Source organism: Acomys russatus, chromosome X (genome assembly GCF_903995435.1).
Source record: "Acomys russatus chromosome X, mAcoRus1.1, whole genome shotgun sequence".
Lineage (NCBI taxonomy): Eukaryota > Metazoa > Chordata > Mammalia > Rodentia > Muridae > Acomys > Acomys russatus.
In genome coordinates, this window is record NC_067169.1 from 46105283 (window position 1) to 46122730 (window position 17448).

General features: G+C 50.4%; 2 protein-coding genes across 3 annotated transcripts in view; both read left to right on the forward strand.

Annotated features, from left to right (window-relative positions):
- The window catches only part of Klhl15 (kelch like family member 15), a 932444-nt gene that overhangs the window by 490723 nt on the left and 424273 nt on the right, over positions 1-17448 (forward strand). The window lies entirely within an intron of this gene.
- LOC127185858 (zinc finger X-linked protein ZXDB-like) lies at positions 14065-17234 on the forward strand. The gene is given in 3 exon segments (XM_051142447.1): positions 14065-15695; positions 15698-16493; positions 16593-17234. Coding segments are annotated over 3 exon segments (2529 nt in total). The 5' UTR covers positions 14065-14416; the 3' UTR covers positions 17047-17234.

Here is a 17448-nt window from a genome sequence, read left to right on the forward strand (position 1 = left end):
CTTACCATCCTGCTTTCCACGTGACTAGGCGCCTGCTTGACTCACCTGTGAAGTGTGACCTTATCTGGAATGTGCTCTTTAAGTGAAACTCTGGAGTGAGCTCCCCTTGCTGGGAGTGAAAGAGCAGTGAGCAGCCAATGCGGAGATCTCTGGACATGCCCAACGCCCCGACTGCACAGATCAGCCCACTACTGAAAGGTCCCAGCCGTTCAGTTCACAGTTGCTTTTTATTCCTTTCCCAGCACATCCTCCTTATTCAAGGTCTCCTTATATTGTTAGGTGTTGGGAAAGGGCTTCTGTATTGCCACCTGCAGTGCAGAGCATGGCCAGCATTCCCAGCAGAGGGGTAGGGCTGAGAACCGAGGTGCCCATCCTGGTCTGTCCTTCCCTAGAAAATTTGAGAAGCAGAGGAAAGATGGTCTTTCAGTCTGTTTGTTTTGGAATGGAGACCTTGTGGCTGCATGCCGGAGATACATGATTTGAGCATGTATAACTCCAGATACAATCAAGGCAGCTGCAGGTCAGTGCTTTTCTACTGACAAGCTGGCCGTCTGGTATGCCAAACATTTGCTTCTGATCTGACCAAGAGCGCACAGACCGCCTCACACAGAACAGGTGACTGAAATGACCAAGCAGGGTCCCAGACCAAATGAGGATTCCTGACCTTGGCCAGGGGCCCTAGGACCATGAAGGTGGAGGGGTGAGGCCGTTATTTAAAACAACAGGCAGCTGCCTAGTGGGTGGGCATGGAGTCAGAAATGCTTTGATTAGAGAGCTGTGAGTCTCCCCAGGTCTCACTAATGAAGACCTAGTTTCCTAAAGTGGCATGGCCCATTCTGATAAGCTAAAATATATTCTCCCCAGACAGATGGGTGAAACTGTTCACAGGCTTGAAAGGCTGGAGCTCAGTTCCTGCAAACTTCCCCAGTGAGCAAACACCTGTGCGAGTTTTACCATCTTGACCCCACTGGCATACAGTGGGGAATTTTCCCAGGTAAGGCTGAGACCCTCAGTCACTGCTGTATTTTCTGGTTCTAGAGAGATGTGTCACAGAGGAGCTGTCTAAAGGCAGAACAGAGCAGAGGCGTTCATCTTTGGAAATTATACCTCGTTCATCAGAAGATGAGGAGTTTGTAATGGGGAGATCAGTGAAACTGTACTATTTGGGGTGTTTTCATTATGAAGGAAAGAGGAGTACTAGGAAATCCCATGTCCACAGAAACAGCCAAGGAAAACTGAGGTTAAATTACCAGAGACAGGTCATTGGCTGAAACATTTTTCCCCCTTAGAAGTAAGTGGATACAGTCTGTGGTTTTGGTTGGTTCCTGTAGTCTAGAAGTTGCCAGGTCCTCAATAAATGCAACTGGTTCCTAGAAAGAAACATGGCAGTATCTCTTCTGCTTACCAGTGTAAGGCTCTCTCTCTCTCTCTCAGCCTAAGCCTGGGAACGGGACCCAGACAAGCTTGGGAAAGTGACCCAGAAAGAATTGAAGGCCAGTTTCAGTTTCTGAGATCAAGGTGGCCAACCGAGATAAACAATTCGAACTAAGGTAAACAATTCTCAGAAAAATACCATCTGAAAATTCTCTGGAAACTCCCCAACGCCCCTCCCTGCCGAAAAATAGCCCCCAAGACCAACGACCCCTGCAATAGCCAATAACATTTAGACAAGCACCCTTAGCGACCACCAGAGCCAATCCTAACATAGGGCACGCAGCCCCTCCTAACCTTTGCGGTTTTAGCCTTTAAGAGTAGCCTGTAACAGGGACTCGGGGTGCCTCCCTCCCGAGTGAGTGCTGAGGTCCCCTGACACGAGTCAGCAATAAACCTTGTGCTTTTGCATCAACACTGTGGTCCTCGAGTGGTCTCTCGCGACGACCCCCTACCCGAGTGGACTCTAGGGTCCATCACCAGCACCCTCCAAGGGGCTGGGAGAAATGGACACTTGAATCGCCAGGAGCTACCAGACCTTGGAATTACCAATGTGTACTCCGCTAGAGTCAGGTGGATTAGTAGTAGAGTGTGGGACAAAGAACAGCAATGGCACCTTTGTGCCACCTCCGTGAGCCAGTTCAGGAATAACCAGGTGTGGGACACTCGGGCTGTGGACCTATCCAGGACCGTGCCACTTCTAAATTCTCAATACCGCAGAGATGTGAGCCGCTCCTTCAGAAAACGTAGTTTAGAGCCACGTAGCTCCACAAACCTGGCTCTGGGTCTATTTGATCGAAAAAACGGAGACCTGATTGTTGACTATCTAGAAGAAGCCAAAACCCAGGTTGGGCCCAAAGAGCTTCCTCTGGTTGCAGTTTCACACTTGCCACTGCCAGAGTGGCACTGTACCAGGCCGGAGCAGGAACCAGCATTTATTTGAAGGAAAGGCTCCTTTAAGTGATAAAGCCTGAGATTAAGTTCATGTCATCTACAGGATACAGAAGGCAAAAAATTCAACCTGAGAGAACTGGAAGGCAGTGGCCTCAGCCTCTTGGTTTCCTCAGCTTGGATCTGTATCCGGAAAGTAAAAAGGACATCAGGAGTATCCAGGGCTTAGTGGGGCAGAAAAGAAAGAAAGAAAGAGAGGAAAAGTAAGCATGCAACACAATCAAAAGAGTCCAAGAAGAGAAAGAATACTCTTTCTCCTTTAGAGAAAAACAGACTTGGAGATGCCAGGGAGAAAGAGCAGGCATTAAGAGCCAGCATAGCCTGCACCCAGCCTCCACCCCAAGTAGGATGATGTCTCTTGGCCTCCAGCTTGTCTAGTACCTGGGAATCTGTCCTTTGGGTCCTGTTTGGGATTGGCCTTCCCTTGTTTTCCGTGCGTTACTACAAATTCACAGGGGCTCTCCAAGTTAAGGGGTTCCAATGTGTCAGCAGCATTTGATAGATGGCTAGAAAAACCATCTAGAGACCTGTAACCATATCGTGTGAAACAGCGTACCAATATTAAAAGAAAGATGTAAAACTAAAAGCAAGTGACGACACAAGAAGCCACCATGGAGATCTTGTGTACCTTCCTTAGTAGGACAGAAAGAGGAGGTGGTAAGCCCCTGAGGGATCGTTGGCACCGGGAAGTTTTATAGGCAGCACTATTTTGGTTCCTGCCATTCCGTTGCATGAACTGAGACTGCACCGAAGTCACGTGACCTCTGCTATCTTCATGATGTCACTAACCAATCTGGTGCCATTGCATGTGACTGTCTCCCTCCTTGTGACATCTCCAACCACGATCCAGCCAAGCCAGGGAGCTCCATCATCTTGGTGAGTTCCCTTACCATGTTGGTGAAAGACTATGTGGTTACCTTTTGATTATGGTGAGCTCAGCTCAACGATGAAACAAGCCTACTCTCCCAGGACGGCGACCCAAGTCGCTGTGGGATTCACACATCTGAAAGAATAAAGTGCACCGTCGTCACACCCTTTCCTTCCACACGACCCTTGAATTATGCTAGCATGGATATAGGAGTAGATGGTACCTGGGTAGCCTAAGTCATTTAGACAAAAATAAGAAACCCAAAACACAAGAAGTAATTTTATGATCCCAGCTCAAGAAAGATGTGTCCATATGCCTTCCCACACAGATTGTAACTGTGGTTGCCAAGGGATGTCATGCAGCTCTTCTTTTGACCTCACTTCATCTCCTAGGCACAGCTTGTTACTGGAAAGGGAATGAAGGAACAGACAGGAATGGGGAGGTGTGCTCACTGCCTACAGCTGGGGCTGTTGCTCTGGGAGCAAATAGAGAACGGGAAGGAGAACTGTATCTTGGCATCATGTTGTCCCTGCCAACCTCGTTGTACACCACGGCCAGGCAGAGCTGTGCCTCCGTGTTGGCTGGAATGTAAGACCAAGTATTAAGAATTAAGCCAATTTTACAGCCTTAATAGCTTTGTGTGGCAGGTAGAAAAGCAGCTGTCGGGGATCATGTGGTTTGATCCTCTGTTTTCCTCCCTTCTTAGAAAAGTGATATCGCTCCATGTTCTCTGAGGGAACTGTGTAAAGAGGAAAAGAAGGGAGAAACCGATGCCAGAAGAGACAGAAGGTCGGAACTAAAGTGAGGCTTCAAGGGTCTTTTGCATCATCCCATGTCATCTGAGTAGGGTCAGGGAAGGGTACATCGAATGGGTGGGTGAGCCTTTGCATCAGCCAGAGGAATTGGTTCCTCTCTGTCTTAGGGCATCTATTCTTTTCCATCATTTATTTCTTGGACTTCAATTTTGCCTAAACACTTCCTGTCCTGTCCCTCAATCCACAGAAGTCTGGTCTTCCCCCAACCCATCTTACCTCATCCCTAAAAAGAGCATTTCTTAAATATAAATATAGAGTCCCTTTGTGCCCCTAAGGGGTGGGTATCTGTCACTTCCCATTGCTGTGTTAAATTACTGCAACGAAGGAAACTTATAGAAGACAGAGTTTATTTCAGCTGAATGTTCCAGAGGGTTGGATGTAGTGGAAATTTTGGTTCCTTTAAACCCTCAGTTACGCTATGTCAAAATGTTTCCATTCTAACCCCAAATGTGGGATATGGGGCTGCCTTTAGTTTGTCCACAGCTGATATCTGCCTCTTGCTGCTTGGGAAGGGGCTTGGTCTTCTCCAGCTGCAGTCCGTCTAGTTCTGAGGACTCTGACGAGGTATAAATACCAGAGCCCATAGAGAGAAAGAGCGGCGGGTGGGGTAGAGGAAATTTTGAGGAACTCTTCCAGGAGAGAGGAGGAGGAGGGGGAGGAAGGCTCCTGGTTTGTCCTGCTGCTGCTACATTTTCTGTTTGCTGTTTCTGCTTTGATGGATTGCTGGATATCCTGACGACTGAGATTGGTATTGCCCCAAAGAACATGATCACCCTAACAAGCTGGAAGTAGCTGAGGAAAACTACACCTCCTTTGCCCTCTAACCTTATTTTGTTACCAAGGTTTGGGGGATTGGAAGGGAGGTAGAGGTATAAAAAAATCCACTAAAGACATTTAAGAAGTATCGCTTACACTTGCATTTCCTGATAGTGGGGCAAAAGCGCAACAGCAGGACCAGCTGAGAGCTCTGGTCTCAACCCAGAAGCAGGAAGCAGAGAGCGCACTGTGAAAGGCATGGGTCTGATGAAACCTCAAGCCTTGCCCTTCAGCTACACACCACCTCCAAGGGTTGAACACCTCTGTGCTGTGTAGGTTTGTGTGAACTTGACACAACATTGAGTCATCTCGCCGGGGAAAACCTCAACTGAGGAAATGGCTCTGTAAGATCCTGCTGGAAGCAAGCCCAGAGGACATTGTGCTTGATGAGGGGGGACCCAGACCATTGTGGGTGGTACCAAGGCCGGGCTGGTGGTCCTGGGTTCTAAAAGGAAGCAGGCAGAACAGAGATGACGGCATAAGCCAGTGAATAGCACCCCTCCATGGCCTGTGCATCCAAACCTGCGTCAGAGTTTCTTGCCTGCTTCTGTTCCTGCCCTGACTACCATTGACGGTCCGGTGGGATAAAGCCAGATAAACCCTTTGCTCCACAAGTTGCCTTTAGTCCTGTTGCTTTATCACAGCTCTAGTAACCCCACCTAAGACAGAAATTGGTCCCAAGGTCATATAGAGTAGCTGTGACAATCCTGACCCTGCCATTTCTGTACATCTGTAAAGATTATGGTGGGTCCTTGAAGCTTTGGGCTAGAGAAGCCATTGGGTGCTAAGAGTTCAGGGGGCTGTTGTGAAGGACCTTGGAAGATAAGAACAGTGAGCTCGATGCGGACAAGGATGGCTTGGCTCAGGAAATTCTTGAGGGAAGTTGGAATGTGCCCTAAAGAGTCTCTCTGGGCTCTTACAATTTTCAGCTAAGAAATCTGTGGACCTGGGCACCCTACCCACATGTAGTAGATGCTCACCTTGTTCATCATGTGGGTCCCCTAACAATTGGAACTGGGGCTGTCTCTGCCTCTGCTACCTACCTTTGGATCCCTTTCCCCCTAGCTAGGCTGCCCTGTCTGTCCTCAGTGGGATATGGGGCTCTGCTGCAAAGGTCAAAGTCTGGAGTATCCGGAAAGACAAGTGAACTTGTTCTATTACAACAGATGCCACTCTCTTTCTCAGTGGGTTTCTCTGGGGAACCCCGGGTCTTGTAAGTTACAAAGGGTTACCTAGCCCTCAGGGAAATTTACATGCCTCACCCTTTCTAGATAGAACCTAGACAGCAAGCACTTGGAGTTTCTCTAAGTACCCAACCCTATACTAAGGAGATCCTAGCCTTCATAAAATGACCTTTAGTCATACCTAGAAGTTCTTTCCCCAACCGTAGGATAATTAAGTCCTGTGTCTTCCATCTTGTGATAGGCCCCCACGCTCCTTTATGCAAATGAGGTACTGTTCCACTGCCTGTAGATTAAGTCTCTTGGCACCCCTAGCCTCAGCTAGACGGACACATTCTCCGCAGAACATTCTCCGCTGCCTAAGGTTTGTAAGGAAAGATTGGCTGGCTCGCTCTCTTCTGCTCAAGCTATTCCTCCACCGTGACCTTCAGAGACCCCATTTATTCTGGGGAAGAGTCCTGGCTGGCTGCCTGACGCTTGACAGCCAGTAAAGGCAGTCCTGGCAGGGATGGAGGAACTACCTTCACAGCTCCTGAAGCCTGCTCCATTAATGCTGTGGCTAACTCAGTGCTGGCTGCCAGTGAAGCTCCTGCAGGGCCCAGTCACACAGGATCTGCCTCCTGGCTGGTTTCAGGCTTCTGCCTGCTTCCTCTGCCGTGCTTATCACAGCACAAAAGGGTATAACACTTTGGTGTCTTCAGAGGTTTGTGGCGTTCCAGAGTCTCACTGTCCTCTGGTACCAGCAATCTCATTATAAAAGAGCTAAATCATTTCCACATCCCAGGTGAGAACAGGACCCTCGCCTGTGTGATGGGCCTCTCCCTAAAGCACTCTAGTTGTTCCTGGGAGAAACGGGACCTTTGACCTCGAGGTACATCTGTCCTCTTCTGGAAGCAAGCAGTGCCTGGATTGACCTGCTGCTGGAAGTGGAAAACAGGCCACCAGTCTGATGCTGAAGGACAGCACGGGGGAAGAGGCAGTTAGTCTTGCTGGGACTTCATGTGCCAACCTGGGCTGGTATCCATGGAGCGGGGCCTCCCCTTCTGCGAGGAGAAAAGGAGGGTGGATGGCTGAGGTGTTGGGTGGAACTGAGAGGAGATGAGGGAGAGAAACATGCATCAGGATGTAAATTGAGCAAATAAGCTATTGGGGCAAAAATCCATTGTTCTGGAAAGCTGAGGCTGAGGGATCAGCAGTGATCAAGAAGAGACTAGCATCAGTGAGGTGAAATCTTCCAGGGAAGCCTTTTGTCATGTCAATATTCAGAAACTGTTTTCCAGACAGGGACAAGGCTCTACCTCACACTGGCAGCCAAGCATGCTGATATGTAATAGTCTCCCAGACTGTACAGGTGTTGGAGGCCTAGGCATGAAGGGGCCATGGAGGGCAGGTGAGGCTTAGCACTGTGAGAGGCCAGAAGAGGCTACTACAAGGTGCTGCTATTGAAGCCTGAGGGTTGAAGGGGTCATGCAGAGAGATGAGGCTCAGCACCATGAAGAGGTCTCAGGAGATGCTCTTGCTGATAGCACAGCCCAGTGGAAGCAGGAGGCTTCAGCCTTTTGGGGGATCCTGGTGCCACATGATGCCTGACAAGGACAGCAACAGGCACGGAGCTGGCCAGGGCCTGTGAGACAACCTTGGTGTCCTGCAGCAAGCCCTGACTGAGCTAGCCATGAAGATCCCCCGACAGAATCCTCACAGTCTGACACTGAGCTTTATACTTGTTGGCATTTGGTCTTCCTTTAGGCAGAAGGTGGCCCTGCCCTAGTCCCTCTCTCTTGGAAATAGAACGCCTTTAACTCTTATTGTGACCACAGACTTGGAACTTTTAAAGAGAATGGATTTAACAAACTATGGCACCAGCCGAGGACAATACGTGCACTAAACTTCAAACCCTGACCCAGATCTAGCCAATGGACAGGACATTCTCCACTGTTGAGTGGAGAGTGGAGTCTGACTTTCACATGAACTCTGGTGCCCCATATTTGACCACGTCGCCTGGATGGGGAGGCCTGGTGGCACTCAGAGGAAGGATAGCAGGTTACCAAGAAGAGACTTAATACCCTATGAGCATATACAGGGGGAGGAGGTCCCCCGAGTCACAGTCATAGGGGAGGGTAGTAAAGGGAAAATGGGAGGGAGGGAGGAATGGGAGGATACAAGGGATGGGATAACAACTGAGATGTAATATGAATAAATTAATAAAAAATATTAAAAAACAAAGAGAATGGATTTTCAGGGAGATATTGATTATTTTAGAAGGACTTTGCCACTTTAAGTGTTTGGAGGTTTAAAGACTGTGTGACTTAGTTGGAGTGTTTTCTTTCATGATGGCGATGTTATTGTGTGATCTTGAGGGATGGACAATAAGGAGAAGGTCTGACCAGTGGTGGGTTTGTGTATGGATTTGGCAAGGGGTCAATTCTGGTGGTGTGGGGCAGGGTTAGCTTCAGGACCAGGTGGCACAAGCTAGAGTCATCTCCTAGGAAGAACTCTCAGTTGAGGAAGTTCCTCTTTATTCTCAGGCAGGCAACACCTGGGGAGGTGGCCCTGGGTTTTACAAGAAAGAAGGCCGAGTGTGCACTGGAGGCCTAGTCAGTAGTTGTCATTACTCGCTGGACTCTGCACCAGCACCTCCTCCTTAATCCTGTGCTCTCCTTCTTGAGTGACGTAGCGCGGTGGTTCTCAACCTTCCTAAGGGTACGGCCATTCAATACAGTTGCCCCTTTTGTAGTGACACATGAAGTATAGAACATAAAGACATATATTTGTTTTTACTAAAGAGACTACGGACCCCAAAGAGGGAGCACTTATGCACCCAGGAGCTGGAGATCTGTAAGAAAGCAAGCTGGAGTGCGGAGAATCAGAGCGTTATCTCTGAAACTTCTTGAATCAGGACCACTTGCCCCACTGAAGCTTCCTGTGCGAGAGAGCAGGAGTAACTGTAAGGAAAATGCTGCTCTTCATACACACTAGACCTGCCAGACATGAAGCTGTCCCGGTGGGACACAGAGTCCTGTGGAACAACCCCCAGGAACAGATTTGCAACCTCCCCCCCCTTCCACATGCCAGAGCAGGACAGACTCTCAACTGACACAGTACCAAGTGGTCCATGTTAGAGCCAGTCAAACCTCAAAACTTCATTTTTCAAGGCAGCGGAGCTGTGCTCACAATGCTGTATACACACCCACGAATTTCTGCCCTTCTCATCCTTGGCCAAAGGAGCAGCTTTTTGCTGTGGGCGGAGGTGGCCAATGGCAAAGGCAGACTCATTCTTGTCAAACTGCTGAGAACAAATGGCCATTGGGATGTCAGCCCTGAAGGAGTCATTGCTGTCAATGCCCTAAAGCTCAGGGAATATGCCAGATGAGAAGGCAGGCAGAACGTACGAAGTGGAGGATGGGGAGGAGTGCCATGATATGGTGTTTTCTTCATAGGACACTTGGTCATTCCACTCATGAACTCACAGCAACTGCAAGACCTAGGGGAGATGAAGGCGGTCACTCTTCCAGCATGGACTGGGGGAAGAGGCTCAAGAGGCCCATCTTGTTGCAGAGAAATTATTGGTACTTGATGGATGTTGGGGGAAGTGGAGTCCTTTTACTTTGGGCATGTGGCCTATGCTAGAATGCCCAGGCTCAGGTGGCTGGTTCCGTGCTCATGTGCCTCTGGGCAGTACTAAAAGTATTAGTGTGTTACATTAAAAAAACAGCCAGAAGCAGACATGAAGGTGGGAGGGGATGTATGTGTCTGTGGGAGGGGCTCCCTGAGGTATGGCAGGAGGCAGTGAGGGTGGATATCTTCAAGACACATGGTGTATATGTAGGACATCTTCCGAGGGTAAAAATAAAGACTACCTTCAAACAGTTTTTTTTTTTTTTTTTTTCTAATCTAATTATTTATTTTGAAATTTATTGAGAATAATGGTATAAAAAAAACCCCTCTCATCATGAAGCTGTCTTTGAAGCAAAGTCTGAAGACAAATAATTGCTCTGAATGTCAAACAGTTTTTTTTTAAGAGTTTCATACGTAGAGATGTTCTAAATACAAGAGACCTTATGAAGAGGAGAGTCAGGCATGAAAACATAAATCAGTCATTCAATTCTGGAAAGCAGGGTCGTCACATTGTCACAATCCACAATTCTGAGGAGAGTCACAACAGAGCCTCTGTTTGTAGCATCTGAGGATGAATGGCTGGCTTAAGCAGGATTGAAAGGCACCCCAATGGCCAAGACGCCTTTGATATCATGTATGTCACTGTTATCAAGTATCATGTTTGGCACTATCCTTCTGTAGCACGTGCGACAGTGAGGGCTGTTGGTGGTAGTCCTGCAGTTCAAAAGGATACATGAAACATCACAGCAGGCAATAGAGAGCACAGAGACCACCAGCCCACACATAGGAAGGTAGGTACTTGACTTGGGCTGCACAGCCTACTGTAAGCCAACTTGGTTCGTTAATCTACACAAACTTCATGTAGGCAAAAGAACTGATTGTGAGAGGCAAAAGCATTTAGATCTTACAAGACCATGCAGAGGCTAAGTGGTGGACATTTCTTATCCCCTCTGTCCTCAGTTCTGGTTTCCTTTCTCCCAGGGATTAATCCCTAGGGATCCAATCTCCTAGGGACCGTGGATCCATGACAAGTGGGACACCCCAGAGCAAGTAGCCCTGGCCCCAGAAATGGTTTCTCTTTTCTGTTTGTGTTTACCCTTTGAATGAGCACGCCATGTCTTAGATCCGATGATGGCTCTTTCACACAACTTGTTTCTGTCGTTTCTCCTGACTCCTCTTATCTTTTCTGAGTCTACAGCTCTACAGCCCACTTCCCTACTCCAGACCTACACCCTTTCTCCCCAGTAATCTCTCCTTTCTGCTTTCAGTTCCCAGGTGTTTAAGGGTCATCTTCCCAGCCTTCCTCAAGAGCTCTATTTCCCCTCTCGGGATCCCACTTTCAGCCCAGAAACTATTTCTTTTTTTAAAAAGTATATTTTATTAATTTATTCATATTACATCTCAATTGTTATCCCATCCCTTGTATCCTCCCATTCCTCCCTCCCTCCCATTTTCCCCTTACTCCCTCCCCTATGACTGTGACTGAGGGGGACCTCCTCCCCCTGTGAATTAGAAATGGTCATAATGAGTGAGTTAACCCAGAAGCAGAAAGAGCCAAATGGCACATACTCACTTATATCTGAACACTACCCCAAGGGATATGTCCCATGAAAGTCTTCACTTACCAGAAACTATTTCTTAATACAGGTATCTTTATTTTTTTTAAAAAAAGGCCTTAATGTCAACAATTAATAAATGGGACCTCATGAGGCTGAGAAGCTTCTGTAAGGCAGGAGATGCTGTCAGCAGAACAAAGCGACAGCCTGCAGACTGGAAACAGATCTTCACCAACCCTTCATCTGATAAAGGTCTAATATCCAAAATATATAAAGAACTCAAGATATTAAACACCACAAAACCAAATAACCCAATTGAGAAATGGGGCTTGGAACTAAACAGAGAATTCTCAACAGAGGAATATCAAATGGCTGAGAAACACTTAAAGAAATGCTCAACCTCCTTAGTCATCAGGGAAATGCAAATCAAAACAACTCTGAGATTCCATCTTACACCCATCAGAATGGCTAAGATCAAAAACTCAAGTGACACCACATGTTGGCAAGGATGTGGACCGAGAGGAACACTCCTTCATTGCTGGTGGGAGTGCAAACTAGTACAGCCACTTTGGAAAGCTATCTGGCACTTTCTCAGAAAAATGGGAACAGGGCTTCCTCAAGACCCAGCTATCCCACCCTTGGAATATACCCAGAAGATGCCCTACCACACAACAGGGACATATGCTCAACCATGTTCATAGCTGCTTTATTCATAATAGCCAGAACATGGAAACAGCCTAAGTGTCCCTCAGTAGAAGAACGGACTAAGAAACTGTGGTACATTTACACTATGGAATAATACCCAGCTATTAAAAACAAGGAATTCCCGAAATTTGTGGACAAATGGATTGAACTAGAAATTATCCTTATGAGTGAGTTCACCCAGAAGCAAAAAGAGACAAACGGTATATACTCACTTATATCGAGACACTAGGCCAAGGGATATGTCCCATGACAAACTTTACTTCACAGGAAAGTGGGTCAGAGAGGAGGACATCCTATTGAGACTTTAGGTGAGAGTAGCATGGAAGAATGAGGAAATAGAAGGATCCAGAGGGTCCTGGAAACCTACAAGAAGAACTTTATGACAGGTGGATCTGGGTCTTGGGGTCCTCCTCAAACTAAGGCACCAACCAAGGAAAATATAGGCAGGAAACTTCGAACCCCTACCCAGACCTAGCTGATGAACAGGATATTCTCCACTGTTGAGTGGAGAGTGAGATCTGACTCTCACAGGAACTCTGGTGCCCCTTTTCTGACCATGTCCCCTGGTTGGGGAGGCCTGGCGGCACTCAGAGGAAGGATAGCAAGTTACCAAGAAGAGACTCGATATCCTAAGAGCATATATAGGGGGAGGAGGTCTCCCTCAGTCACAGACATAGGGGAGGGGAGAAGGGGGAAGGGGGAAGGAGGGAGGGATAGGAGGATACAAGGGAAGGGCTAACAACTGAGATGTAAGATGAACAAATTATTAATAATAACAAAAAAGAACCTTAGGCGTAAGGCACCTTCTTTTTCCCCCCACATGTGATCATACTATTACCAAGATCCTCTCCTGTTCACACAATACAGTACACAACGGGCATGAATTCAAGCAACAAGGCAAAGGGATACTGTGTCCACAAATAGGGACTGGCATATAAAGTTACAACTAGTTAAATCAGCAACCACTGAAGGCGTGTCGACCTCCTTCGGATGGAAAAGAAAACGTCTTTGCATGCTCGGTGTCCACGGGGCAGCAGGATTTCTCTGTGTTGCTGGCGCGATTGAAGGCTGGCACAGAAAACAAGCTGGGCTAGCCTGAGCTACTTAGTGAGACCCTGTCCTCAGACAGCAACACCTCACAGGCCAATTTGGTTCCTAAAACTGGAGCTATGCATACATTACAGACCGGCCATCGAATTCTGTTTTTGTAGGTATGCTCCCGAGGCCTTTTATACGTGTCTTCCACGATAAAGATACAAAAAATGCTCACGATACCAGTAACAAACCTGAAAAGGTCCCCACTGTGCATTTACTGTAACTGCATGGTAGCCTCATCACGCTGTACGCATGCGCTGGAATGCTAGTTAACAATGGCGAGGATTTGCACTATGAGGCCCTTGTATGCAGCTTGTGAGTCTGGGTCTGGCACCTCAGGCATCTCGGAAGAAGCAAGCCCAGGGAAGCAATACCCCGTGCAGCAGCAGGTATGGTTTCAGCTGCATAGCTCCTTATAAGCTGCATTGTTTAGGGCTGTGTACCCTAAAGCATTACTCAGAGAGAACTGCGAATCAGGCCGCAGTTTCCAGATTTCATTATCAATTGCTTCAGCAGGCAGGTTTCACACCTGTAGGTCAAAGGATGCCAATCTGTTTTGGCCGGGTTTCTTATTCTGACTCCTGTGCCAGGGCGACAAAACCCTAACTATGAGAAAAACTTTTAACCCGGACCTGGCTCCTGGCAACAATTCCAAGGATTACAAGTTACTGGGAGCTCCCGAGTGTGTGTGTGTGTGTGTGTGTGTGTGTGTGTGTGTGTGTGTGTGTGTGTGTCTGTGTCTCTGTGTCTGTGTGTGTGTGTGTGTGTGTGTGTGTGTGTGAGAGAGAGAGAGAGAGAGAGAGAGAGAGAGAGAGAGAGAGAGAGAGAGAGAGAGAGAGAGAGAGAGAGAGAGAGAGAGAGAAGCTGGGGCATCTGCACCAGAAAGGGTGGCTTTAAGGTAGTAGGCAACACAGTTGATCCTGTCAGAAGTTTTGTCCTCCATTCAGGAGTAGTTTGCAAGGCCCTGAAAAGTGCCAGGGAACAGGCTCAGCTGCCTTGATGCTTGTATTTGATACACAGGGTGAGGTAGGGATTCGAGTTGTTTTCCTTGGCTAGGTGTCTGGGTGCCTCAGCAGCCCTGTGGAGGAACTGTCATTCTTGCCCTACTTCGGAGGACCTTGGCTACTTTGTAACAGAACCCTTGGAAGTTATTTACTGGCATCAGAGTCTGCCTCTGGGCTGTCTCTTGTGTTCCGGAGACACGGTACCAGAATATTTAAATCACGGTGGCGTTAAATACGTTTTAATATCTGATAGGGCCAGTTTCTGCGCATTGCACTTTTTTTTTTTCCTTTCAGGAACGTGTTCGGGCCCGCGGCAGGGGGCGGGGTCGCGCCTCCGCCTCGGCTCTGGTTCCAGCCAAGCCTCACCGACGCCGCCGCGATGGAAATCCCGAGGCTGCTCCCGGCTCGCGGGACACCACAGGGCGGCGGCGGCTGCTGCCCCGCGGGTGGCGGCGGGGTCCACCGAGCCCCGGACTCTCTGGCTTGTCAGGCCCCCACGCGCCGCCTCCTACTGCTCCGGGGGGCCCAAGATGGCGGGCCGGGGCCGCGGAGCGCAGAGGCCCAGAGGGCCTCACGGGGCCTGGGCCCGATCCCTAGCTCGAACCGGTTGGCGCTGAGGCCGGATCACCAGGGCGTCCACAGCCGCCGTGGCGGTGGCGGCGGCGGCGGCGGCGGCGGCGGCGGCGAAGACTTCTTCCTGTTGCTGCTTGACCCGGTGGGTGGCGACGTAGAAACAGTGGGCACGGAGCAGGCCGGAGGGCCCGGGTGGAGGGAGGAGGCCGAGGCAGGCCCGGGCCCCGAGCGGCGCCAGAGCAGCGCGAACCCAGCGGGCCGGCTGGCGGCGCTGGGCTCCCGCTGCCTGTCGGCGGTCCCGGCTCCGGCTCCGCTCCCCGCAGCTGGCCAGGCAGCGGCGGCGGCGGCGGCGGCGGCCTTCGCGGGCACCATCACTATCCACAACCAGGACTTGCTGCTGCGCTTTGAGAACGGCGTCCTCACCCTGACCACGCCCCCGCCGCCTGCCTGGGAACCGGGGGTCGCGCCTTTCCCCCAGCCGCCGCCGCAGCCGCCGCCACCCCCGAGGCCGCCACGGCCAGGGGCACTGATCGCCCCGCAGCAGGCCGGGTTTCCGCCGGTCGCCGCGGCGCAGCTGGGCGACTGCCCCGAGCTGCCACCGGACCTCCTGCTGGCGGAGCCGGCGGAACCCGCGCCGGGCCCGGCGCCTCCGGAGGAGGAGGAGGCCGAGGCCCCGGCCGCCGCCCAGAGCCCCCGCGGGCCTCTGGTCCCGGGCCCGGGCGTGGTGCTGTACCTGTGCCCGGAGGCGCAGTGCGGCCAAACCTTCGCCAAGAAGCACCAGCTGAAGGTGCACCTGCTGACGCACAGCAGTAGCCAGGGCCAGCGGCCCTTCAAGTGCCCCCTGAGCGGCTGCGGCTGGACCTTCACCACGTCTTACAAGCTCAAGAGACACCTGCAGTCGCACGACAAACTGCGGCCCTTTGGCTGCCCGGCGGAGGGCTGTGGCAAGAGCTTCACCACCGTGTACAACCTCAAAGCGCACATGAAGGGGCACGAGCAGGAGAACTCCTTCAAGTGCGAGGTGTGTGAGGAGAGCTTCCCCACGCAGGCCAAGCTCAGCACCCACCAGCGCAGCCACTTTGAGCCGAGAGGCCTTACCAGTGTGCGTTTTCTGGCTGCAAGAAGACGTTCATTACTGTGAGTGCCCTCTTTTCTCATAACCGCGCCCACTTCAGGGAACAGGAACTTTTTGCCTGCTCTTTCCCTGGCTGCAGCAAGCAGTATGACAAGGCTTGCAGGCTCAAGATTCACCTGCGCAGCCACACCGGGGAGAGACCCTTCCTTTGCGACTTTGATGGCTGTGGCTGGAACTTCACCAGCATGTCCAAGCTCTTAAGGCACAAGAGGAAGCACGAGGACGACCGCAGGTTCACCTGCCCCGTGGAGGGCTGCGGCAAGTCCTTCACCAGGGCCGAGCACCTGAAAGGCCACAGCATCACCCACCTGGGCACCAAGCCCTTCGTGTGCCCCGTGGAAGGCTGCTGTGCCAGGTTCTCCGCTCGGAGCAGCCTCTACATCCACTCCAAGAAGCACTTGCAGGACGTGGGCGCTTGGAAGAGCCGGTGCCCGGTCTCCGCCTGTAACAAACTCTTCACATCCAAGCACAGCATGAAGACCCACATGGCCAAAAGGCACAACCTCAGCCAGGACCTCTTGGCCCAGCTCGAGGCTGCCAACTGTCTCACACCCAGCAGTGAACTCAGCAGCCAGGGGCAGAGTGACCTCTGTGGCGCGGAGCTAGTGTCTCTCTTCTCGGATGTGCCTGGCCACGCTTCTGCTGCGGTGCTGGACACGGCCTTGGTCAGCTCTGGAATCTTGACCATTGATGTGGCCTCTGTCAACTCCACCCTGGCAGGAAGCCTCCCTGCCGACGATAACAACAACAGCAGCAGTAGCAGTAGCAGCAGTTGTTGTAGCGGTAGTTGTTGTAGCAGCGGTGGCAGTAGCAGCAGTAGCAGTAGTAGCACCAGCGGTGGTGGCAGCAGCCATTCCTTAGGGCAAGCGGTGGACCCTCGGGCCTTGAGGGGAGCCCCCGGTGACCTTCCCCAGAGTCTGGATACCTCTCTCTTCTTCGGGACCTCGGTGGCCGCCGGATACCAGCAGAGCCCCTTAGACATGGACGATGTCTCCCCTGGGAACGTGGGGCTCTTTGGCTCCTTGGCTCTGAAAAACTCGGGCCTGGAGCCCCAGGCTCTGACGCCCAGCAATAAGCTAACCGTGGACACAGAAGCTCTGACTCCCTCCAGCACCCTGTGTGAAAACAGTGTCTCAGAACTACTGACCCCAGCCAAAGCCGATTGGAATGTGCAGTCCGAATCTGACTTCTTTGGGCACGAGGAAGAAACCCAGTTCGGATTCTCCCACCCAACGGGAGGCCATGCTTCTCAGAAAGAAACAGACCTTATCGCGGTGACTGGCACCCCGTTTTTGGTATGAACAGACTCTGCCTGGTCTCTGCCTTGTGGCTCACTTTAGTTACACTCAAGCTGGAGGATCTTCTGGACAGAGTGCTTTTCCTTGCTTGTGCGAGGGAGGCCCTTTCTTGCTGCCTTGCCAAGGAGCGCACCGGTGGACTACAGATTCAGAGATCTAACTTCTCACCTTGAGTCTGGAACTGATCAGTTCTGAGACTGTGCGTGAGCAAGTCTCTTAACCTAGCTGAGCCTTAATTCGTTTATTTATAAAACTAGGCATTTTATCTAGATTGTTTCTATTTCCTTTTCAATTGTATTTCTATTCTTTGTACTCATTTGGTGTAATTTTTTAAGGCATTTTATAGTGTTATCTATGATTCTAATGTAATGAAAAGGGATTTTATCCCTCAGAACATTAAATGAT